Raw genomic sequence first — 25,194 nt, forward strand, 5'->3', positions numbered from 1 at the left:
TCCTAGGCTTTTAATTTTGTATTCTTAACGTTACATTATTTTTTTCTAGTTAAATACAGTTCGAGTCACAATTTTGTTATCCAGGCAGCATCCCAGTTGTAGGACTACTCCCCATGGCTAGATACTATTCAGGAAGTTTGGCGTGCTCCCTGCAGAACAAATGTTTAGTTAAGCTGTAAGGAATGGCTAGGAGGCCTCAGTCTCAGGTTTGCAATAGCACAGGTTCAAATCCAGGTAGATCAGCCAGAGGCTGCAGTTTGCTGCCTGTGGCTGACTCACAGAAACCCTGGTCCATCTGTACTCCACATGAGCCCATAGCACTTTTCATAATACTAGAGCTTTGTGCCAGTGTCCTTTGCTAATATTTCTGTGATCCGTTCATCAGTGTCCAAATGGCTTACATATCCGTTTTAATGCAAGTACCCTATCAAACTCACACCTTGAGATTTCTATTGATGATTTACCACAAGGGGGAGCCTCTTTGCTTCATTAAGTGAAGCTGCTCTTTTTGCTACTTGACTTCTTCGAGGTATTTTCATAGAATCATAGAATATCAGGGTTGGAAGGGACCTCAGGAGGTCATCTAGTCCAATCCCTGGCTCAAAGCAGGACCAATCCCCAGAAAGATTTTTGCCCCAGATCCCTAAATGGCCCCCTCAAGATTGAACTCACAACCCTGGATTTAGCAGGCCCACTGTAGTTCATCCTGGAGCATGAGAAATACAACCTTGCCACATGGTGGTGTTGATACAACACAGTCAAAAACATGTTAAAATACAGAGCAAGGTGGGTGACAATTTTCTTCCTTGTGAAAGAGGTCTGTGCTGCCTGTGAAAGAGATTGTCCTCTGGAGGCTCCAGACACTGGCCATTTAGACATTACCCATGCATGCACAGGAGAGAGGTAGCCTTTTCATACTGATTGCAGAGACATGTGGTCAGTTCTGTCTCTGGGCAGAATACTGGTTATCTACATATCAAATAGCACAATACCACAGCACAACGCTGCACACCTAACAATGTGAGTGCTGCAGCATGCCACTGAAAAGCACATGGAATGGTCAGAATGAGAAGGCTCTACCAGTGGCTTACAAACCCATGACATTTGCTGTTTTATGGTGTCATATTGTTCTAGACGAGGCTGTAGTGTGACTCAACAGGCCAATGTGCTCCTTCCATCTTGGAGTCAGTAAATGTGTCCTCAAAAGCTGCTGAATCTTATTTCCTTTTCTTCCGTTTCTGAGGAAAACTTTCCTCCCAGGAGCTGGTTGCTGAGAGTCTCTGGGAGGGGCAGAGCTACTAACTCACAGACATCTGAGCAGGAAAAATTGGTAGAGGGCGCTGGAACACATTGGTACTGTTTGCTGCAGCTCATGAGATGAGAGATGAAGAAGTGAAGTGCCTTAGTTCGGAGTTGAAGAATCCAGGGGGCAGACTTATAGGTAAAAAGCTAATTCCTTTGTGTTCCTTGAGTACTGATACCAGAAGTCAGTTTCACAGAAGAAAATCCTGACTTCCCAGCATTTCAAGTGTTAACTACGTCTAGACAGAAAGGTTCATATAATTACGTCATTGTTTAAAAAGGTGACTATACTGTACCTCAGGGATATCAATCATTCTCCTTAACTTCTGATCTCTCCAGTTCCAATCCAAAATCAGATACTTCAAGGAGTTCAAGCTAAGGCCATCTGAAAAGACAGTGCAAGTCTTACTATAATAAAGGTAAAATGACATCTGCTTATCAAAATGATTTTTGACTTTTGCATCCTTTGCAGTCTGTTCCCAGGGCATTAAACATTAAGCACTACATTTGCTGGTTGGAAAACTAACACAATGACACTGTAAACTTCCTTACCACATAATCCCATGCCTTTTCAAGAAGATAAACACAAAAGCAGAGCAACTGCTGTTGCCAGGCTTGTCAAGAGCCAATATCCTGCCTGCAAAGAATTCCCCAGACTTCCTCTTCATGAAACCACAGGAGTTGAGTTTCCATGGCTGACGACAAGTTGGTAAATTATAAGGACTTGAGCCAGCAAGAGCCTATCAGTGGGAATTGAGGATGCTCAGAAACTTGCACAATCAGGCCCTAAATAAGCTTCAGGTCAGCAGCACTGTGAAGGGCTTTGGTCATCTTCCATCTGAATGGAAGGAAACAAGGAGGCAGATGGTTCTTTGGGAAATGACCTTCTACCAGCCCTGCTAAGTCTTCCATATCTAGTGGGTAATGTCCACAATTTTTCTTGCTAGCTTTTTCTCAGTAACCTCCCGTGGCAGCACTGATCTGTCAAACAGCTCTAGACATGAAGAACACATGGTCAGCTTCTGATCCTAGCCCACCGTCTCTCCTCTTGACATATCTTTGGGCTGATGCAGCAACATCAGCTCTATGATGTGCTGTTGAATTGGGATATCTTAACACTGTTGTAAAAGACAGCAACAATGAAACATCTCACTGTTCCTGTGCTTCCTGGAGGGAGAAACAGTGGAGTCCCATGCCAGAGCCAGCTCCCACCCTTGAGCAGGGTATAGCTTGGCCAAACTGACCCAAAGAAGGAACTACCATGATGGGACCATGGTTAGTATCCTGTGATATCTACACTACTTTTTGTTTTTATTGCAAATATCTATTTAGGAAGCAAAATATATGGCAGGAAAAAAACTTAGATTTGGGAAGGAGAAGGAGGGTTAAACAGATAAACTAACTAACTTCATACCTGTCAGGAGATTGGGAATAATAAACTGAAAGACCAAGTAAATCTAGATTTTTTGGGAGGGTTTTTCAATAAAAGCTGAAATTGAACTCAGAATTGTGCATAGTATAGTTCCTTTTGTCTAAGCCACTGCGTTCGGCTTCCTGAATTTTTAACTTTATATTCTTGACCTGCATTTGAGAGTAGATCCCCAAATTCACTGACTCAGGTTAGTCCAGAACCTTCAAACTCTATTGAAGTTTCACTTATTCTGCCATGTGCAACATGTCCATTACCAGAGCCCATTCCAGCCTCCTCTCCTACCTTGTTTTACTAGCGCTTTTATTCTTCCAGGTGTTCCTACACCCAGGTGGATGACTCCATTCTCCAGCATTTGCATCTGTTCTTTTATCTAATTCAAGGACAAAAAGAGAAAATGTTGCATCAGTAAACCCACAAGTGTTTAGGATTCCCTCTTAAAGAACATTTTATTCCATATTGGAGGTAAATTCCAAGTAGCACAATAACTCCTCTTAAAACACCACCTAAAGCCAGATCCATAAGGAGAAGTAGTGCACAGCAAACTGGGATATAATCTACAGTATTCTAGCCTGCTGCGTGTAACTGTCCCAGTGGACCCTGCTACCATGCATTAAGAGTTCCATAAGCACACTAAGGAACTTTTAGTATGTGGTACTGGGGTCCACACGGACAGTTAGCGTGGGGAAGCTAAAGCACTGTACATTCAGACAGTAAGAGACACACTGTTCATCTCTCAGATTGTAAAACTGGTACATATGGGGGAAAAGGCACAAAGGGCAGTGAGGTGACCAACTCCCTTTGAAAGTCAATAATTGAAATTCACTCGATTGTGCTTTTCAAAAGCTGACCCTGAATACTTTTTCTGAGGTCTGAATAGCATTGGCCTCCCAACAATTAAATCAATCCTCTAGAACTAAATGGAGAGCACACAACTTGGGGAAAGTTAATGTAAAACTGGAGTCACACTAATCTGCCCAAGACTGGAGAAGGATGAAATATATTGTGTGTGACATTTACCTGTTTGACAGTATTTATATAGAAGGCCAAATTTTCACCCACTGTCTCGGATTTCCTTGCTTGCAAAACACACCTATCATTTGTACACACAAACAGGCATTTGCATTGGGTAGCTGAGCACCTGACTACCTGATTTGCACCCATCAATGTGGGTGAAGGTGGAGTTTTGTGGATGGGAACACATGCACATGCTTTTTGGTTTTGGTTTTTAAGCAGGCACAAAATCAGAGGCTGGTTTGAGGCACAGAATGTTTGACTGGATACCACACAGGTTACTACTGATGGATGTTCTGATCTTAACGTAGGTGCCCATGCTGCACAAAAAAACACAGGGGCATGAGGAGAGTTTGAGGAGCCATCAGATGAATTGCTTGGTTGAATGCCCAGAACTGTGCTGTTGGGGTACAGAAAGTAGGGTGACCAGATCACCCAGGTGAAATATTGGGATGTGGGGGGGGGGCCCCGCAAAAAAAAAAAAAAAAAAAAAAAAAAAAAAGCCGCCGGAGTTCCATGCCCCGCCCCCCCAACCAACGTGCCTCCGCTCCATCTCGGAGACACTCTGCCGCAGCTCGGCCGCCGTGGGCCTGTGCCCGCCCGGCTTGCCCCCACCCAAACACACACACACGCACACACATCCCTGCACAGACACCGGTCTCCGCGCCCCACGCACACACACAGAGCTCTGCAGAGCTCCCCTAGTCACCTTTCTCAGCTAGCAGCTCTGGTGTTCCCAGACCAAAGCTCCCCGACCCCCGTGAGGAAAGCCAGTCCTCCTTTCCGGCTCCCCGGGGCCACTGGATTATCCGGGACTTGCCCCCAGGCCAGATTCGAGTCCAACACACCCAGCAAGCAGCGCCCCAGGTCAACTTCCAGCGGTGGCTGGGCCCACAGAGCTGGAGGGTGGCGCAGCCCAGCGTGGAAGGTGTTTTGGGTTGGGCGGCCCGCGAGGGCAGGTTTGAGAAACCCCTTCCCGGGCTGGGGGCTGCTCCGGCTGCCGGCGTGCAGGGCCGGGCTGGAGGGGGCCGGGCAGTGCTGGACGCGGAGAGCGGCGCTACAACACGGTGTTTGCAGGCCTGGGCTGGGCTTGGCTGCTGGCGGAGGGGCCCCGGGGCGGCTCGAGAGGCAGGCGAGGTCCCGGGAAGACAGCGGGTGCAGAGGGGCTGAGCTCCTGCCTCGCCTTGGGAACCCCCGGCACGGCGGCTGCAAACGCGTCTCGCTCGCCCCAGCCCAGGCCGGGCCCCTCCCACTGCCGCTCACTACCCAGCCCAGTGCGCCGCATCCCTGTGGAGGGACGGGCAGGGGACCGGCTCCCCCCACCCGCTGAGGAAGAGGCTCTGAGTGCCAGTGGCCAAGCTCCGGCTTCCGGTCTCTCCTCAGTCACCCGCCCCACACGCTGAACCAGCTGCGGCCAGGGGAGCAGACTGGGCTGGCTGCAGCGTGCCCAGAGAGTGCTTGGGGAAGAGGCGGGGACAGGGCAGGGATTTGGGGAGGGATCCAATGGGGGAAGAAGAGGGCGGATTTGGGGCGGGGAGGGGGGCACAAGCGCCAAAGCGGAGGGCAAAATTGTTTGTTTGTCCAGTGTCCCAGCCGAACATCAGTCGGGACGCGGGACAAACAAGCAGATATCGGGACAGTCCCGATAAAATCGGGACGTCTGGTCACCCTAACAGAAAGGAAAACCTTTTCTAAAGAAAGGAGCTATGTCCATGAAACGTATCATTACAATATCACACCGAAGACAATGGCATGTGATTGGTTAGCTATTTCATCAAAACTAGTGCTGAACTTGCTTACCTTTATGTGTTTTGCAAACAATTTAATAACTTTGCAGTCTCCTTTGAATGCTGTCATTGACCTAGTAGAGGATAAATTAAAAATGAACTCAAACATCAGAACTCGGATTCGGAGTGTATAACAGGCATAAGAGGAAACCAAAAATAGTTAAAACTAGTGCTTCAGAATGGGATGCCTAAATGAGTTAGGTGCCCAACTCCCATTGACTCCTATTTGTGCTTTGAAAACATGCCAATACATTATTATTTAAATCTATATTTGGTACTTGTAATGATCTACAACCAGACCTACATACTAGAGGGCACAATTTAGGAGTAATTTCCGTATATCTTTTTGATAGATATTTATGTAATTTTTAAAGAACATGTACTTTTACAGTTGATTTATTTCAAGACTATTGACTAATCAATTGCCAAATTTAAATAAAAGAATGATTTCACTATTGAATTATAGGCACACCAGAAAGCATTCTGAACCGGAAATTTAAGTTATTACAATTTATTTATGCAATTATTAGGAAAATCATCCTTTCTGGGCTGTCATAACCCTTACTACACAAAGGAACCTTGATATCCACACCCATGTTGACCACAACTCTTTTTATCAGAAGACCAGAATTGCATCCTGAGCCTTTGATTTGGGACAAAGTTCTATATATAGAAAATGTCATGATCTGTATAATAAACTCAGCAGGAGAAAATGAGTATGGAGCTTACAAAACTCCAGTTGAAATAGGCTTTTTCCTGCACTTAGGAAGAAATCAATGCACCATTGACATGCACGTCACATGTTAAAGCCTTCCTTTACAACCATGAAGTCTAGAAACTTTTTTTTTTAAACAATGCTGAGATTCAACTGTCATCATGTGAGTTCTGGAGCTAGGAGAGGAGACATGACCAGAGTTTTCATGCCTTCAACCCAGCCTTGCACTTCTCTGCTCTTCATTCCATAATGTATTGTGGGATAGCAAGATCTGCATCTGCTATTGGAAAGCTGGGAGCAGAGGAGCCTGGATATTTGGATCAAGAGTACAGAGTGGAGCATGCAAACCACTGATCTAGCAATGTGTGTCACAGAAACTACGACACTTCTCATCAAGATACTGGGGAAAGAGAAACAAATCCTGATTTCCATACCTTCTGTTGGGGAAGTCAGGTTTGGGCAGGAAGCCTTTCAATACCTGTGGAATCAAACGGAGCGAATACACCAGAGCCTGTTCCCGCAGTATCCTCACCCTGGTTTTCACAAGTTACAAGGCCCAGGAAGCATCAGGGGCAGTAGCAGCACCTCAGCATAAAATTAACAACAATTGCTGGACAGAAACCAACTAAGGAGAAGGGTCATGCAGACACCATATTGGTCTCAGAGAAATGAGAGAGAAAGGAAAGCAATCTTACAATGAGGTAGATCAGACACAGGAATGGTTACTGGGACAGACAGCAGGATGGGATGGGATAGAAGCGGGGACATGACGTTACATGCCAGCGAAACATGGAAAACAAAAACAGAGCCCACAAAATCTAGAATCAGTGATGGCAAAGGGAAAGAAAGCAGGAGAAAGAAAAGCACAGGAGGAACCAGAGATGAATAACTGTGCAACTAATATGACAGAAGGGAGAGGGAAACTCAGACTTTTTCTGCTCCACTCTCCCAACAACGGGGAGTGCGGAATGAGACTTCCACGCACTGTCAGTCACCAAAAGACTTTCCATCCCAAAGTAAGGGAGTAACACTACTGTCCACATTGGGGACAATGTAAAGAGATGGCAGAGACAAGATCGCAGTTCTGCACTGTGATGTTACCCTACCAGCACAAGGCTCAGCCTTGTGAAGTCAGCTGTGAGGTTAGCACAGAACCTGAGTGAAAGACGAAGCTTGGGCTCCCTTCCCAGAAGGGACTAGAGACTTCAGCACAGCAGGAGCAGAGTGACTGGATGCACCATCTGGTGGCTCAGAGAAGTCCTTATGAACAAATAAGTTCTGTGTATGAAGAATGAGTGTGTGCTCTGACAGGGATCTGTGTGCAAACAGGGGAAAAGTTCAGAGAAAATCCTACATCAGTGAGGCTATGAAGATGTGGACCGTGTCCTTGTTAAACACCATATAGGGCAGCTCTGAAGTAAACACCCTGATCTCAGAGACCCTAACAGCAGATGTTATTGTGACCAGGAAAGAAACTTTCCAGGAGAGGAGGAGAAGGGAGCAGGGAGCTAGAGGCTCGAAGGAAGGACCCCTGAGCCACGACAGCATGAGGTTGAGGTCCCAGGGAGGGACAGGATCCCTGAAATGAGGGTAGAGACTCTCCAGACCTTTCAAAAACCGGACTGTCATGTTGTGAGTGAAGACCAACCTGCCCTGGGGCAGAGGGTGGAAGGCCAAATAGCGGCCAAGTGGACTTCCATTGATAACAAGGACAGCCCTTGGAGCTTGAGGTGCAGAAGATAGTCCAGGATTGCCTGCAGCGAAGCCTGCTCAGCATGGATATCCTGGGCTGAGGTCCAGCATTTGAACCACTTCCACTTAGCCAGGCAGATTGCTCAGGTGGAGGGCTTTCTGCTACCCAACAAGACCTGTTGGACATGGGCTGAGCATTCCCGTTCCTCCTCATTTAGCCATGTAGAAGCCATGCTGTCAAGTGCAGCGACACCAGGTTCGGATGCAGAAGACCTGGTTCTGGGACAGCAGGTCCAGCCACAGAGGAAGCTGCATCGGTGCAGCTACCAGAAGGTCCAGCAGCGTGCCGAACCAGTGCTGCCAAGGCCACACAGAGGCTACCAGGATCACCTTTGCTGTGTCCTGTTTAAACTTCATAAGGACCTTGTGAATTAGTGGCACCGGCAGGAAGGCGGACATCAGAGCCCCTGACCATGTGAGCAGAAAGGCATCTGATAGGGACCCCCTGTCCAATCTCTGGAATCAGCAGAACACATGACATGTCCGATTCTGATAGGACGCGAACAAGTCCATCTGGGGAGTCCCCCACCTCCGGAAGATCCCACTGACCGCCTCCGGATGGAGCAATCACTCGTGGCGAGATGAGAAAATCCTGCTGAAGTAATCTGCTAACCTGTTCCTGGCCCAGGTAGATGCACGGCTACCAGATGAATGACATACTGTACAGACAAGTCCCAAAGGCGGAGTGCTTCTTGGCAAAGAGCCAACGACCTGGCTCTGCCCTACCTGTTGATGTAATACATCACAGCAGTATTGTCTGTAAGGACATGCACCACCTTGCCCTTCATGTGGGACAGGAAAGCTGACAGGCCAGGTGAACCGCTTTGAGCTCCCTGACATTTATGTGGAGGGACAGATCATCCCGCGACCAGCGGCCTTATGCCACTGGTGCTGTTGGTTGCTGCTCCGAGGCAGCAGCTGAGGAATGGACAGATGGATGCATCAGCATCACAGGCAAGCCCAACACGCTCCAGTAGGGCCATTGGCCTTGCTGCCACAACGGCATTGCGGAGGTCGACGCAGCCTCAAGTGCACAATCGCGCTGGTGCTGTCGCAGTGAGGGGCTGAATTCTCTTTCTGTACCAGAAGAATCACCTTCAGGTGTACATGGAGGGGCCGTCAAAGCTAGTGTCTGGTGGCTAACCATTGCCACAGGAGACCAGTGCCTCGAGTTGAAGGATCGGTGCTGGGACCGGGGGGATTAGTACCATGACAGAGACCGCTCTCACTGTCTGGGAGATGTGGATCTGCGCTGCGGAGACAGTTGGTGGGAGGATGATTGGTGATGGCGATACGGTGACCAGTGCCTTCCTCTAGGCCAGTGGTTCTCAAACTTTTGTACTGGTGACCCCTTTCACACAGCAAGCCTCTGAGTGCGACCCCCTCTTATAAATTAATTTTTTTATATATATTTAACACCATTATAAATGCTGGATGTAAAGTGGGGGTGGGGTGGAGGCTGACAGCTCGCGACACCCCATATAATAACCTCGCGACCCCCTGAGAGGTCCCAACCCCCAGTTTGAGAACCCCTGATCTAGGCGACCCGCGTCGAGACAGTGGAGACTGCGAGCATGGTGCCGGCCATCTAGGACGTCCCGCAGAAGACAGAGACCTGGGGCGTGGAAACAGAGAGTGCTGTCTTGTCTCCAGAGACTGGCATCATTCGCTTGCCCTCTGGGGGGTCTATACAGCTGGCTTGCACTCACTGAGAGCCTTTGCCATGTCCTAGGACACATGTGGTGCCAGCAGCGGCCTCTGCTCTCTGGGCGCCAGGAGAGCCTGGGAAGGTGTCAGCCCTGCCACTAGTCTGGGTCCCCTACCTCTTCCTGGAGTCAGCGGCGGATCCCTTGGGGGGCTACGGGACCCCAATCGGGCAGGTGTCCTCATGTGGCTCCGGTGTGGGCTGGCGGTCTGAACTGGGTCCTTTGCCCTTCGTACTCCGTGCCGGGGAGTCGCTCGTCTTCGACCTTTTCTTAGGCACCGGCGATGGGGAGATTAGTGCAGGGCAGAGCCCGGTGCCGGGGGTGTGCTGCACACTGACGCCGAGGTGCTTGGGGCAGTCTGGCCGGGAAGGCTCAGATGCTGGGCGGAGAGCAACCTCCATGAGAAGAGCTCTCAAATGGAGGGTCTCACTCTTTCTGAGTCCTGGGACAAAAGTTCTCACAGATGCGACACTTGATTCTTCCCAAGCAATTCCCCCAAGCACTTGAGGCAGCTGCTATGGAGGTCACTAACAGGCATAGGCCTGTTGCAGTCAGAGCCGGGCTTAAAACCCGGACACCAAGGCATGCCCCACCTGGGGCAAAGTCCCCGCTGGGATGCTATCTCTAACTAACTACTTACTAACTACGGTAAACAAACTATTTACAAGGTCTTAAGGCTCGAAAACTGAAGTAGAAGAACTGCTAACCCCTATCAGGCAAGGGAAAGGAGCTCCAACTAACCACCACGGGTGGTAAGAAGGAACTGAGAGGGCGTAGGGCTGGCAGCACCTAATATATCGAACATGAACATGGCACTAAGAGAGTGCCAGTGCCAACCCCATGGATACCGCTAAGGCAAAAATCTCCGATGAGAGCGCACGTGGGTGCGTGCACACCTAAAATAGAATCGACATGAGCAAACACTTGAAAAACAACATTCATTTGTTAAACAGCGCTTATCCCGCTAAAAAGCAATAAGGTACAGTGCCCTGTTTTCAAATACATACATTCATGACCTTGGCATCTCTGATATTGGCAACATTGCCAGTAATCAGGCTGCTCAAAGCTGGCAGAAACCTCCACACATCTCCGTCTCAGTCACCAACAAATATTTCCCCCTGGCTCTCCCAAATATGATGCAAATTACAACTAACAGAGAGAATACGGGGCAGATGATCCAAGCTCCAGTCAGTGCATGTCACACACCTCCCTCCCGCAACCTGCCCTTTAGCCTCCAACAACACAGTGCACAGACATCAGCAACTCTGGGGGGACTGAAATAGCTCCTTGCTCCTGTCCAGTTTTCCATTCTATGGCTTCATGAGCTAGAGAAACAGGCATTAGGGCTGGGTCACCTAGAAAATCTGCTACTACATCCAGAGTGTCTAAGCTATGGGAGGGGGAAAAAATGTTCCTTGTGCCAGTCTTGGAAACAGAGCTGGATTTGTGAAGACCCTAGCTTTATGGAGCAGCCAATATTTTATCACCAGTGTCACAGTAGTTAGTATTTTTCTTTAAGGCCAAGCTAATGAAGTTAGGAAACTCTCAGCCTTCAGTGGAAAAAAAAAAAAAAAAAAAGATTCTAGCCCTCATGGTTGCAGAGAAAAGTTTGTACATGTCACCATAGTGCAGCCTAAAGACTCAAAACACAGAAGACAGAATTCAAAATAAAGCTTATTCTCTGTAAATCAGTCACTAAGGAGTGACAGAATCACAGAGCAGGCCTAGTATTCCAGGCAAGTGAAAACAGGACAGCACACAGACCAGTGTTTCTCAACCAGTGAATCGTGACCCTGGGAAGCAGAGTCACAAAAGCCAAGTGGGGTGGGGATGTGAGGCACTGAAAATTTTATTACAATCTATTATCATTGATACATTTTCTTTACTCTTACTTTTATAATGAAGAAGGGGTTGCCAACCTGAAAAGACTGAGAAACACTAACACAGGCCAGACACATCGGTCTCCACAGAGGTCCCAGAGCCCTGTGTTTCTAGTGAACTTTGTCATAGAAATGTCCTGACACTGCACTCAAAATGATAGTGTTGAGCTATGCATTTTTATGCACTTAATCTGTTCTTAAGTGTAATAGGTTGAATGTCTTTCTAAGAGCAACTATACTTTACTTTTGGTTTGTAACAAAAACAGTAGATCCATGCAGCTGAGTTATTAAGTTCTACTTTAGTCTAAACCAAATACCACAGTACCACGCTTTGGAGGAGTGAAGGATATTGCATCAGTTGAGTCAGTAATTTTGTTGGCTAGCAAAGGACACTGTCCCAGTTTCGCCTTTATGTCTAGGGTTCCAGGCAAAACCTCTGACCGGGTGCCAGTCTCAACATAACATTTGCTTTCAACATACTTAATGAGCTCCAAACAACGGAGAGCAGAACTGCAGATAATCAGCATCAGCACAGACTTCTTCTCCTTGTGGGTTTTACGAAGTTTTGCCCATTTGGGACAGACTGCAACAAGAAATACAAAATACACAGAGAAAGCTATGCCTTAAATACATATTGCAATGCTAAAGTACATGATAAATAGCTGCCTGCCGAAAGAATATACTTACAGCACACTACTTCACAATCTCAGTTTGTAAAACATGTAAATTAAGATATTTCCAAAAAATTAACAAATAAAATGTCTCATGTACCAAACAATGAAATATGATTATCAAATAGGTTACTTTAGAAAACAGGTTACATAAGGGTCAAAATGCAGCCATTGTATAAACACGCACAAATCCATTGACTTCATTTGACCCTAAATTTGCAATGCAATTTGATTTATAGTAGTGCTTTAATAGAGAGAACAGTTGTTAAATAGAATACATTTATAGCATCTGTACCACAAGGATGTAAAAGCAGATCTACTTAACCAGGACAGACGAGAATAAAAATTCCCATTACTAGTAGCCAGGGACAGGCAGAAATGCTACAATAAAATTAAGACAACGTAATTAGGCCTTGTCTACATGGGTGGCGGCGTATAGGGTATGCATAGCTACACCACACAGTGAAACACGCAAGCTGAGTCCACACTGAGATGTGTAGCTACACAAAGCAGTGAAAGGCTCTGGTGGGGGGAGGGAGTGGGGAAAGACTCCAGCTACACAAAGTTTCCAGAGCCTTTTCCTGCTGCCTCCCCACTGCCAGAGCCTTCCCACACTGCCAGGAGTCTTTCACTGCTGCAGGGAAAGGCCCCAGCAGCGGGGAGCTGCCAGAGCCTCTCTCTGCTCCCTTGCCCCCTTCTCCCCCAGCCTTTCACCACTGCCAGAGTCTTACCTTGTGGCGGGGAAAGGCTCCAGCAGCAAGGAGGCAGCGGAACACTGCACTGCTAAAGACAGCAGTGTAGATAGGGAGGCACTGCTTGGGCATGTAGAGAGCCGTGCAGGGCATATGCCATAAGGTTCTGGCATGTCTTTACTCATGTAAACCTCACCATCTACACTGCTATTTATACCCATGCTGGGGGGGGGGGGGGGGAAAGGGGGGAGTGCATTGTATGTACTCTACACACTACCATAAGCATAGACATAGCCTTACATATTTAACAAAGTGTGGTCAAAATGAAGAAATATTTTCCCAAATATTATTTAAAAGCAAAACTAAAATATTTTGATGCAAAATAATAATCTTGCAGAATACAAACACGCAAAACATAAAAGATGTAATATAACTGAATTTATGAATATTTCAAGGTCAAGATTAATTTTAATCCTTTAATCCTTTAAAAAAGGAAGTTAAATCCTAATGAGGAAAATAGAAAAGAGCATAAAATCTGGCTAATGAAGTGTAAAAATATAATTAGGAAGGCCATAAAATAATTTGAAGAACAGCTAGCCAAAGACTCAAAAAGTGATAGCAAAATTTTTTTAAGTACATCAGAAGCAGGAAGCCTGCTAAACAACCAGTGGGGCCACTGGACACTCGATGTGCTAAAGCAGCACTCAAAGACGATAAGGCCATTGCGGAGAAACTAAATGAATTCTTTGCATCAGTCTTCACTAGGGTTACCATTCGTCCGGATTTACCCGGACATGTCCTCCTTTTTGTGCTAAAAATAGCGTCCGGGGGGGAATTTGTAAATCACTCAAAATGTCCGGGATTTCTCCCCCCAGGCAGAGCAAGGCGCGGCTGGGAGGGCTGCAGGAAAGTCAGCCGCTTGCATGGGGCTCTGGCAGACAGAGCCCTTCCCCCGCAGCTTGCCGGGCTGGACTCTGGAGCAGCTGTAGAGGAGCTCCTCCCCCCCTCCCTGCATTCTGAGCCGGCAGCTCCTCCTCCCCTGCAGCCCAGCGCCCCGCTCCGGCAGCACTGTGCAGGGGCAGGGACCGGGTTGTGTGTTGCGCTGGGGAGCACAGCCACGTGTCCGGCTTGCACAGAGCCCAACACCATGTTCTGAGCAGCAGGATAAGGGGGCCAGGGAGCAGGAGAAGGGGCAGGGAGGTTCTGGAGGGGGCAGTCAAGAGATGGGGGGGGTCGGGAGTTCGGGGGGGGCTTTTTGGGGGGAGTGGAGAAAGTTTTGGGCAGTCAGGGTACAGGTAGGGGTAGGGTCCTGGGGGGCAGTTGGGGGGGGTCTTAGGAGGGGGCAGTCAGGGGACAAGGAGCGGTGGGTGGGGGGTTGGGAGTTCTGGGGGGGGCTGTCAGGGGGCAGGAGTGGGGAGAGGGATCGGAGCAGTCAGGGGACAGGGAGCAGAGGGGTTTAGATGGGTTGGGAGTTCTGGGGGGGGCTGTCAGGGGGTGGGGAGTGGTTGGATGGGGCGTGGGAGTCCCAGGGGTCTGTCTGGGGGTGGGGGTGTGGATAAGGGTTGGGGCAGTCAGGGGACAAGAGGCAGGGAGGCTTAGGTAGGGGGTGGAGTCCTGGGGGGCAGTTAGGGGCAGGGGTCCCAGGAGGGGGCAGTCAGGGGACAAGGAACGGGGGGAGGGTTGGGGGTTCTGAGGGGGGCGGGAAGTGGGAGGGGCAGGGGCGGGGCTCCTCCCGTCCTCTTTTTTGCTTGCTGAAATATGGTAACCCTAGTCTTCACGGCTGAGGATGTGAGGGAGATTTCCCAACCTGAGCCATTCTTTTTAGGTGACAAATCTGAGGAACTGTCCCAGATTGGGGTGCCATTAGAGGAGGTTTTGGAACAAATTGGTAAACTAAACAGTAATAAGTCACCAGGACCAGGATGGTATTCACCCAAGAGTTCTGAAGGCACTCAAATGTGAAATTGCAGGACTACTAACTGTCGTCCGTAACCTATCATTTAAATCAACTTCTGTACCAAATGACTGGAGGATAGCCAATTTTTAAAAAGGGCTCCAGAGGTGATCCTTGCAATTAAAGGCCAGTAAGCCTGACTTCAGCACCGGGCAAACTGGCTGAAACTATAGTAAAGAACAAAATTGTCAGACATATAGATGAACATAATTTGTTGGGGAAGAGTCAACATGGTTTTTGTAAAGGGAAATCATGCCTCACCAATTTACTAGAATTCTTTGAGGGGGTCAACAAGCATCTGGACTTTTTCAAGGTCCCTCACCAAAGGCTCTTAAGCAAAGTAAGCAGTCATGGGATAAGAAAGAAGGTTCTCTCATGGATTGGTAACTGGTTAAAATATAGGAAACAAAGGGTAGGAATAAATGGTCAGCTTTCACAATGGAGAGAGGTAAATAGTGGTGTCCCCCAGGGGTCTGTACTGGGCCCAGTCTATTCAACATATTCATAAATGATCTAGAAAAGGGTAAAGAGTGAGGTGGCAAAATTTGCAGATGATACAAAACTCAAGATAGTTAAGTCCCAGGCAGACTGCGAAAGGCTACAAAAGGATCTCTCAAAACTGGATGACTGGGCAACAAAATGGCAGATGAAATTCAATACTGATAAATGCAATGTAACACACATTGGTAAACATAATCCCAACTATGTGTATAAAATGATGGACAGTTCTCTGAAAACATCCACTCAAATGTGCAGCGGCAGTCAAAAAAGCGAACAGAATGTTGGGAATCATTAAGAAAGGGACAGAAAATAGGACAGAAAATATCATATTGCCTCTATATAAATACACAGTACGCCCACATCTTGAATACCGCATGCAGATGTGGTCGCCCCATCCCAAAAAAGATATATTGGACTTGGAAAAGGTTTAGAAAAGGGCAACAAAAATTATTAGGGGTATGGAACGGCTGCCGTATGAGGAGAGATTAATAAAACTGGGACTTTTCAGCTTGGAAAAGAGATGACTAAGGGGGGATATGATAGAGGTCTATAAAATCATGACTGGTGTGGAGAAAGTAAATAAGAAAGTGTTATTTACTCCTTCGCATAACACAAGAACTAGGGGTCACCCAATGAAATTAATAGGCAGCAGGTTCAAGACAAACAAAAGAAAGTATTTCTTCACACAACGCACAGTCAACCTCTGGAACTCCAGGCCAGAGGATGTTGTGAAGGCCAAGACTATAACAGGTTCAAAAAAAGAACTAGATAAATTCACGGAGGGTAGGTCCATCAATGGCTATTAGCCAGGATGAGCAGGGATGGTGTCCCTAGCCTCTGTTTGCCAGAAGCTGGGAATGGGCAACAGGGGATGGATCACTTGATGATTAACTGTTCTGTTCATTCCCTCCAGGGAACCTGGTATTGTCCGCTGTTGGAAGACAGGATACTAGGCTAGATGGACCTTTGGTCTGACCCAGTATGGCCGTTCTTATGTTATTAAGTGGGCAGATATGCATACTATCTGGGGTATATCATGAGGATTCTACTTTCTCTTGAATACTGCACTAAAAAATTTTTTTTATAAATAAACTCCACACTTCTTGCAACCAATATTTTACTCACTTTCCTTCAGGTATGAAGAAAAACTGTGGGTGAGGTCATTGGCTGGCAGGAAACAGGAATCTGAAACCATAAGAGACAAAATGTTTTGGTTGCCAGATTTGCAACAGAACAATTGAGTATATTCATAAGTTTACAGTACAGCACTAGGTATATCTATTAAATCTTTCTTGGATTAAATCTACTAGTAGTGCTTATTCTTTGAAAACTATGTGGAGTGCCCTTTGGAAAGGCAGAGTTTCGTGGTCCCCACTACGCAACAGCAATGAGCTTGTGAACTGGTTAACCGAATCATGGTAAAATCTATCAACACAATTTTAATTCCCTCCTCAATTATCTGAACATTTTTCTCTCCTCACCCACCGTAAATATAGCATTACACAACTGACCACATACATAATGGAGGGTTTTCACATGCCTTTGTGGCATCGATCAGAAGCCACAGCCAGAACCATTATGACTGGTTGGTCCAATCTAACATGGCAAATCGTACATTCAGGAGTCACTAAAACAATCTGGATTGGATAGAATAAAAGTAAGATGTGGGTCATCCTCTTATCAATGGGGTTACTTTTCTCTCCGGACTTTCACATTGCACAACTCTGTAAATTATGCTCAATCACAGTTATATAAATACAGTAACTCCTCACATAAAGTCGTCCGGGTTAACGTTGTTTCGTTGCTAATCAATTAGGGAACAGGCTCGTTTAAAGTTGTGCAATGCTCCCTTCTAACGTCGTTTGGCAGCCGCCTGCTTTGTTCACTGCTTGCAGGAAGAGCAGCCTGTTGCAGCTAGCTGGTGGGGGCTTGTAACCAGGGTGGACTGGCAGCCCCCCATCAGCTACCCCTATCAGCTTCCTGCTCCCCTAAGTTCCCTGTGCTGCAGCCGCCCAGCAGGCTATCAATTGGCAGTTCAGCTGTCCCTAGGGTTACCATACGTCCGGATTTTCCCGGACATGTCCGGCTTTTTGGGCCTCAAATCCCGTCCGGGGGGAAATCCCAAAAAGCCGGACATGTCCGGGAAAATAGGGAGGGAGGGCTCGGCGGTGCTCTGCCGGGGCCACTGGGGCTGGGGCCAGCAGTGCGGGGCCGGGCCGGGGCCGGCGGTGCTCAGGCCAGGGGCTGGGAGCGCAGGGCCGGGCCGGGCCGGGAGCGCGGTGCTGGGCCGGGGGCTGGGGCCGGGGGTGCGGTGCTGGGCCGGGGGCTGGGGCCGGGAGCCGGGGCCGGGAGCGCGGTGCTCGGCCTGGGGCTGGGGCTGGGAGCTGGGGGCGCGGTGCTCGGCTGGGGCCGTGGCCGCAGGCACTTGGCCGGGGGCCAGTGCCCCAGGGCCCGAGCCAAGCCGGGCGGGAGACGCTGGGGACAGAGCCTCTTGGCCTGGGCATGCATTTTAATTCCCCATCCTCACTAGGAGGCCCTCTCGATGACACTCTCTCCATCCCAGATATAAATCTGCCAAATTTTATCCAGCCACTAATCCCCATTCAGTTAAACCAATAGCTGTCAATGGCCATTAGTCTCCTCCTTTTTGTGAGAATGCACAAACTCAGAGTTTTAACACAGACTTCTAAATGCACCCTACCGCACCATCATTATGCTGCATGAAACCTGGCACTCCAGGAAGCATATCTTTAGGAGGGGTATGTTTGGTAATGTGTCTGTAATCATGTAGATTAAATATTTTTTTATTCTGACAATGATAAAACTATAGGATTAAAAAATCTTTCTGATCACTTGTTGTAAAGTGTTAGTTAAAGGCAATTTGGTGAGAATCTGAAAACCTCAATGAGGGGACACAAAAGGTATATGCTTCCACATGATTTGTGCGAAATATCAAGAATGGGCAGTTTGTTTCTGATACTGTAACTGTGGTGCCCCCCTAGAATTTGGTTTAAAGTAGGATGGGACAAAATTCTAGCCTGAGGTATTTCAAAGTGGCAAATACAGAACAACTTGAGCTGAATCACAGACCAGAGCTTCACTTGCCAGTTTAACAGCTTTCCTTCTGTCTCTCCTAGTTTTAAATAATTAGTATTAAGTGAGCATCAGAAAGCATTTTGATTGTGGATGCACGTGTAATTATCAGCATGTTACTTGTCCAAACATTGAACAGAACAGATTTAAAAATTTTATTCAAGTTAATGTTTAAAATTAAACATACACAAGTTAAGAGGGAAGGTACTGTATGTCTGGGGTCAGGCTTGAGTTATGAGGGATTACAGGTATTGGTTACAAGGATCATGAGATACATACATATCACGTAACCAGCACAGACCCAGATTGGGGTGCGGGAGTTTTTAAAGCATCAGTGGATAAGTGGGCTCGGGTACGCCACCCCTGGAATGTATTAAGAGTCCAAGTCAGTATCAGTGTAGTGAATAAGTACATGGGTGGGATGCATCCCTTGGTTCGTCAGGGAAGGAAGTGGGTTATTTCCCTGGTCGGTGGTCTCGATTACTCAACCTGGTATTGACGGTATCCCGTGATGTGTTCCGTATAGATGTCTCTGGACCACCTGATGCTGTCGGACACCATGAGCTGTCTCATGAGCGGGGCATAGCGTCGACCAACTCCACACGCTCTCAGTACCGGCTCGTTGTGGGGGTCCCACGAGCCCAGGGCTCCCCCGATTTAACACCTCAATCGATCCGCTAACGTGTTTTGGACCGAATTAACCCCAGCAGCTATCTCTTGTCAACTGATCCCCAGGCACCCAAGAGGGGAAGCACTCAGATTCAAACAAAGCGGAGGCTATGTTATTGCTGCCAACCTCACTTCACCATTTCTGACAGGGTGGATGTGAAGGCAGACTTAATTTATAGCTGGAGCACAGCAGAAGCCCTGCCAGCTAAATTTGCTGAAGGAAGCTGCTTTCCATCATTGCACCCTCCATGCGGTGGATTTTCTATTGCTGCAGTCTTAGGTTTATACCGCAGAATTCAGAATCTGACCCCTGGTATTAACAATCACTTCCTAATTGTTTACTGAGGGGCTATGTCTAAGAGGAGGTGAGGGTGCGCAATACCTTGCAGGATCAGTCTTCGATTTATGCATTTGTTTTTTTTTATTTACAAGATGCACCTCCCCAGCACTGTCGGATAAAACACTAAGGTTTCAACTGCAGTTTGAATTCCAAAGGTGAAGCTATCAATACTAAATGAGTCCAAAGGGCAACGTAGAAAATACTTTACAAGGAGTAATTTCACAGCTCTAAATGTCTATTTTTGGTGCTGTCCTATCTTCAGTCCTTCAGGGCAGTTGTGTAATCTATCTTTGCCATTATTTGTGCTAATGAGGGCCTAGCCAGTCTGAATACAGTAACTCATATTAATGATTTAATAATGTTGAATAATTCAGAGGAAGATATAGAAGGACGGTGTTCTTAATTTTCCAATTTCAAAAGGAAACTAAATACATGTTGTGGGTCAATGACTATTTTCACCAAACCAGCAGAACCGGGATGTTAACAATACCTTTAAAAACCCAGAAAGGATTAAAACCACATAACTACAGCTTGCAGCAGCCAGAAACCAAGTTGGCTCAAACCCGAACATCTACGTTTAGTATTTTGCTAACACGACTAAACAACTTCAAGTAGTTGCCCTCTGTTCTGCCCAGTGAGTTGATACGAATGACTTGACAGCTACAGAAGCCACCAATCCCTTCGGCTTTGTAAGCTTCCAATTCCCCCTTCAAGAAAAGAAAGAAAAAAACAACCCAAGACCTAATCCATATGGAAATGGGTCGCTTCACTAGCCTAAAGGCCTTTCTTAATAGGAAAGCGACAGAGTATTGTTATTTGCACAAAACCCTATGGGTTTAGAAGTATAAAATGTAAGTGCTTCATAGCAATACAGAGGATGGAAGAGACTTCTCTGGTTTTTAGGATGCAACGCAGCAGGATGGCAAAACTCTCCCTTGATTCAAGAAGAAAGCTAAGCAAACCCTAGAGAAAGAAAGTAGGGTCAGTCTAGGATCACATGTCTCTGCATGAAGCTGGGAAGAGAGTGCAATTATCTAGAAAGACATGCTTTGAACAGTCAAAAACAGAGAGTGCAGCTTGGCTGAAAGGATCATAGTGGGGGCACAGGGCACAAAGAGTTCAATGAGTATCAATGAGATAAAACAAGAGCCAACAGACTTGTTACTGGGGCCCTTTTGACTCTATGTATACAATATCAATAAACAGGAGCTCAGAGTATCTTCGTATATAACCCAACAACAAGAATTAATGCTACAACTTGGGCTCAAAATAAGGAATCAAAATTTTTTAGGCTAAAGTTTTTAGGGGTTAAGGTAAGCTACGGGGGGAGGAGGCCTCTCCGTCTAAACCAAAAAGAAAATTGTAATGATTTTTATTACAACCCCCCTCCCCTCCACTTTGACAGCACGGAAAAGTGGATTTTTATTACAACCCCGCCCTTCCCCTTCACATTGACAGCATTGGAAAACTAATTCCACTTTAGTCATAGAACAAAATGCACAGCAGTACAGTTTCCTCTTCACCTCAAACCTTTAGTGGAGTGAGATGGGAGTTCAGTCTCCATGCCCTGCCAATTTTATCACTGGGCTCACCAGTCTCTCTCCAGTCAGACTGCCAACAAGCAGCCAGTTTTGGTACAAAATCCATCCATTAGGGCTGGACTAAAGCTGCCAACTCATTTCATATAGCTCACCAAAAAGCCAACAGTGAAAAGAGCAGTGTAGTCAACATTCCATAACTAATTCAGAATGGTGTCTGACTATTCTTCCTTCTTTAGAATTTATTTCAGCTCAGGTGAAGCCTGATCTTAAATGTTTGAGTACAGCTCCACTAACCACAGGAATAAGACCAATTTTCCTGGCTCTTAGTAACTTGGAAACCATTATTTAGAAATCCCCACACTTCTATCAAAAAAGAAACTTCCTGAAATTAATGTTCTGCAATGACTGGATATGTTGAAACAATGCTTCCTTTCGTTTCCTTAACTGCACCATTTAGAAAACAAACCCACTTACTTATTCCAAAAGAATTCACAACTCAATCAGCACAGCAATACCCTACAAGAAAAAATTCTCATAAAACCCCATAAAACTCAGGAGATCTGGATTAAGAAATCCTTTAGTTCCTAAAACAGATGAATCCCCGTCCCCCATGCAGAAGGAAATGCACAAGACATCTCTTTGATACAGCACATTTTACCTGGCAGTTTTAACTCTTCTAGTTCAATCACTGAACGTTTAGTACCAAAGTGTTGATTAAGTAGCTTTTGTAGGTCTTCAGGGATGCCTGGTTTTGGAGATGATTTTGCAAGAATATCAGAAATTTTCTTCTACAAACAAAAGTAAAAAAAGGAGATGTAAGGCATTTTCAATATGGTGTTTGCTATTTGAAAATCCAACGATAATCTGTAAAAGTATGTTTCTTCATAATCTTATACAGGTGAAACTCAGTCCTAAAGTCCTTATAATTGGGCAAAACTCCAATTGCTTCACTGGGAGTGAAAATTTCAGAACTGGGTCTGCAGCCTGTGAAGATGCACTGTGAAGTAAAAACCAAAACATCTTTACTGTGTACCTCTGTTATGCACTCTACTGCAATACTGGCATTTTCTCAAAGGTTATGTTGAGGGAGGAGTTGGGTGATAGGTTTTTTAATTTATTACTTTAGCAGTGTTGCCAAATCTCTCAAATATATCACAAATATTACAATAATGGGTGTTTTTCTTAAAGCTCCGGCTACAGGAGTCAAGAGATTACTGAAGAATCTCAGCTCTCATTTAAATGTAAAAGGTAAGCTTGCAGCCCTCTTGATTGCATAGAACAGTTTGGAAACATGACTAGAGAATACCCTAGCAGCTCAAAAAAAAAACAGGCAAAGGAAAAAAAAAACCAAGATTTATTTGAAATGTTATTGCTTTTAAACTGATCGTGATTCTGGGGGTCCTAGTTCATGATTTTTGAATGATTGGGGTTGACAATACTGCTCTAAAAATATCAAGAATTAGAGTTGCCAATTTTGGTTGGGTGTATTCCTGGAGATTTCATCACATAATATTTAATTAATGATTAATCTTTAATTCCTGGAGACTCTGGGCCAATCCTGGAGGGTTGGCAACCACATCAAGAATACCAGGTTCTCATTTCCATCTGTTTGTTGGAGGATTTTGGCAAGATCTTTCTAGGACCTGGATGGTGATATCTCAGGAGACTGAAACCTGAGGTACAGTTTTCAGTCTCCAACTGGGAGACAGGAGCAGGGATGCTGGATTGTACAGCATAAGGACATGTCAGCAGTTGAAATTTCAAATGCAATATTATATATAGACACTTTGAGACCAGTTTCATACATCATAAAGGAGAGTGACAAACTTTTTAAAAATTCTGAGCAGCCTACCTTTACCCAGCAGTCATGAAAATGGTATTTTATAAATGAAGCCCTCATTTAGGGCTTGATCTTAATCCCACTGAAATGAGTCAGAGTTTTGCCATGCTTTTAAGTCATAACTTCACTTTCTAAATTAATTAATTAAATGAATGACAAGGGAAGAGAACACGGGTCCCTCTTTATTTAAATGATCTTACTTCTTTTAAAAACAAGAGCTTTTCAAGCAGAGAAAGCAGCGTGGCATGACAGAGGGTATTAAAATATGGACAACCCTAACAGCCAGACTGTGAACTCCTTATTCCTGTTAGTGACATGTTACTCGCTTAAGCAATCCCAGCTAACTGCTCACCAATGGGACTCAAGAGATCATAACCTGGCCCTAAGAAAGGTCTTGAAAATGTTTTGCCCAGTCCCAAAACATTTAGGCCCTGAACCAGAACCTTTTGAAAGCACTGGGAGCATTTGCAGCGGACTCTGGCGCAAGCCTTTGCCGTGTCTATGTGATTTTACTCAGTGAACAGCAGTAATGCAAGTTCCATCCTGATTCCGTAAAATGTTCCTGCTGTGTAATGACTGCAAGCTGGGCCACTTTTGGGAGATGTTTTATAGAGAGTAATTATCTAATAGATAATAACCCAAGATCAACAAGACTCATTCAGCTTAGTACCACGGGGTAACTGCCATTTCACAGGCTCATTACGTCATTCACTGACTCACTCAATTCCTTCTGGAAAATTATGGTTCTCTTGAGGAAGATGCTGATGTTAATGAGAAATTCCATAACAGTCAGTGCGAGGACACCTGATCATACTCTTTTTCTTCAAGGAGAGCTGTGGGAAAATGTTCTTCACACAGGAAGTTTTATTATTTTTCTTCCAATTTATTCCAGATGCTTAAGGAGCAAAGGGTTTTACTTTATTTATTTATTTATTTATGTATTTATAAAAAAGAGAGTCATTAATTTGGGACCTATATGTTAGTACAGTAGAATAAATTCTTCATGATGATTACTTGACAGGTTATGTGTACAGACTTAATGGCATATTGCCACTGAAAAAAAAAAGATCTAACTAAGCCTCTACTGTTTGCATGAAAACTGGAGGTTTATTTTAGGTCTAGTCACCCATTTTCATCATGGGATGCATTTGTTTTGGCTGCAAAGAAAGTGACATGGTTATTAATGCCAGACCTGCATCTAAGGGAAAATCCTCCCATTCCCTGGGGTGTGTACAAGGTCTAACATGAAATTAAAACCCTGTGTACCTGCTCTGTGAGACAGCTAAGTCTCTTCAGAAAGACAACACACTTGGTGCAATATAATCTCCACCAGGTCTGTGGAGGGTGCCCCTGGGGGCAGGCATGAGTCATGGTCAGAAGGTCAATACAGAACAAGGACCCCAGTAGCTATACTGTGGGGAGAAAAGGTACCAAAGCACTACTGCCCATGAAATGCAGTAACTGCTGCGGCCTGGCTGAAAGGATGGAATGGGGTGATTCTATCTCCCCCAATGCCCTTTCAATCCCTGCATTAAGCTCTTCTAGACAGCTTTGGACACAAGGTTGTGGTTGGGTACGTAGATGTGAAGCAGGCATTTGACTGGAGTTGAGAAAGGTTTCTCTTCTAAGACAGTTGATTTTCTCTCTTTCATAAAACTGGCTGCAATGTTATGGTCCCAGTACACTACACCAAGGGAAACAAGCTTCTAAAACCATTTCAAGGCCACCACTGACATTGTGCTATTCTGAAGCTGACATATCTTATAAAAGCAACTGCACCCATCCAGACCCAAAGATCATTTGTGTTGAACTTTCAGTTGGGTGGGGGGTAGAGGGGGAGTTTCCAATACCTTCCTTCTCCTTTTCACCTTCACAGTGTTTTCTTCTTTTTCCTCAGGACGAGTTAGAAAACATTCCGCAGGCTGCAAAGCAGATGTTGTAAAAAGAGATTGATCGTGAGAGATATTATTACCACAGAACATGATGGAATGGGGGCAGAAGTTGGGTACAAAGATTCAGATACTGATAGAGAGAGAAAAAATATAATATCTACAGGTTTGGGGTAAAACGCTGCTCTTTTACAGTGGTGTAAATCTGAAGTAACTTCTGGAACTACTTCATATTCACACTGGTGTAACAGAACAGAAAAAAAGCACAGAAACCTGAAACATACGAGTCATAGGCACACCTTTATCATCTGGTTTACAGGATGTTTAATACAACAACAAAAAATCAGAACGAAAAAGTGAACAGAGCTTTCAAAAAGTAAATACATGTAATCTCTATTATTGTGTGAGACAATCATTCT

At 45.8% G+C, this 25,194-nt stretch overlaps 1 protein-coding gene across 6 annotated transcripts in view; it reads right to left on the reverse strand.

Moving 5' to 3' along the window:
• CMSS1 (cms1 ribosomal small subunit homolog) overlaps positions 1-25,194 on the reverse strand; it is a 360,808-nt gene that overhangs the window by 2,359 nt on the left and 333,255 nt on the right. For all 6 annotated transcript variants that reach the window (XM_054044780.1, XM_054044797.1, XM_054044815.1 and 3 more), the window contains 7 exons: positions 24,737-24,808; positions 21,705-21,834; positions 16,529-16,588; positions 12,066-12,168; positions 5,546-5,606; positions 3,017-3,104; positions 1,599-1,687 (listed from right to left, as the gene is read on the reverse strand). In XM_054044780.1, coding sequence (XP_053900755.1) covers positions 1,599-1,687; positions 3,017-3,104; positions 5,546-5,606; positions 12,066-12,168; positions 16,529-16,588; positions 21,705-21,834; positions 24,737-24,808 — 603 coding nt within the window. The remainder of the gene's footprint in view (positions 1-1,598; positions 1,688-3,016; positions 3,105-5,545; positions 5,607-12,065; positions 12,169-16,528; positions 16,589-21,704; positions 21,835-24,736; positions 24,809-25,194) is intronic.

Source organism: Malaclemys terrapin, chromosome 1, assembly GCF_027887155.1.
Source record: "Malaclemys terrapin pileata isolate rMalTer1 chromosome 1, rMalTer1.hap1, whole genome shotgun sequence".
Classification (NCBI taxonomy): Eukaryota; Metazoa; Chordata; order Testudines; family Emydidae; genus Malaclemys; species Malaclemys terrapin.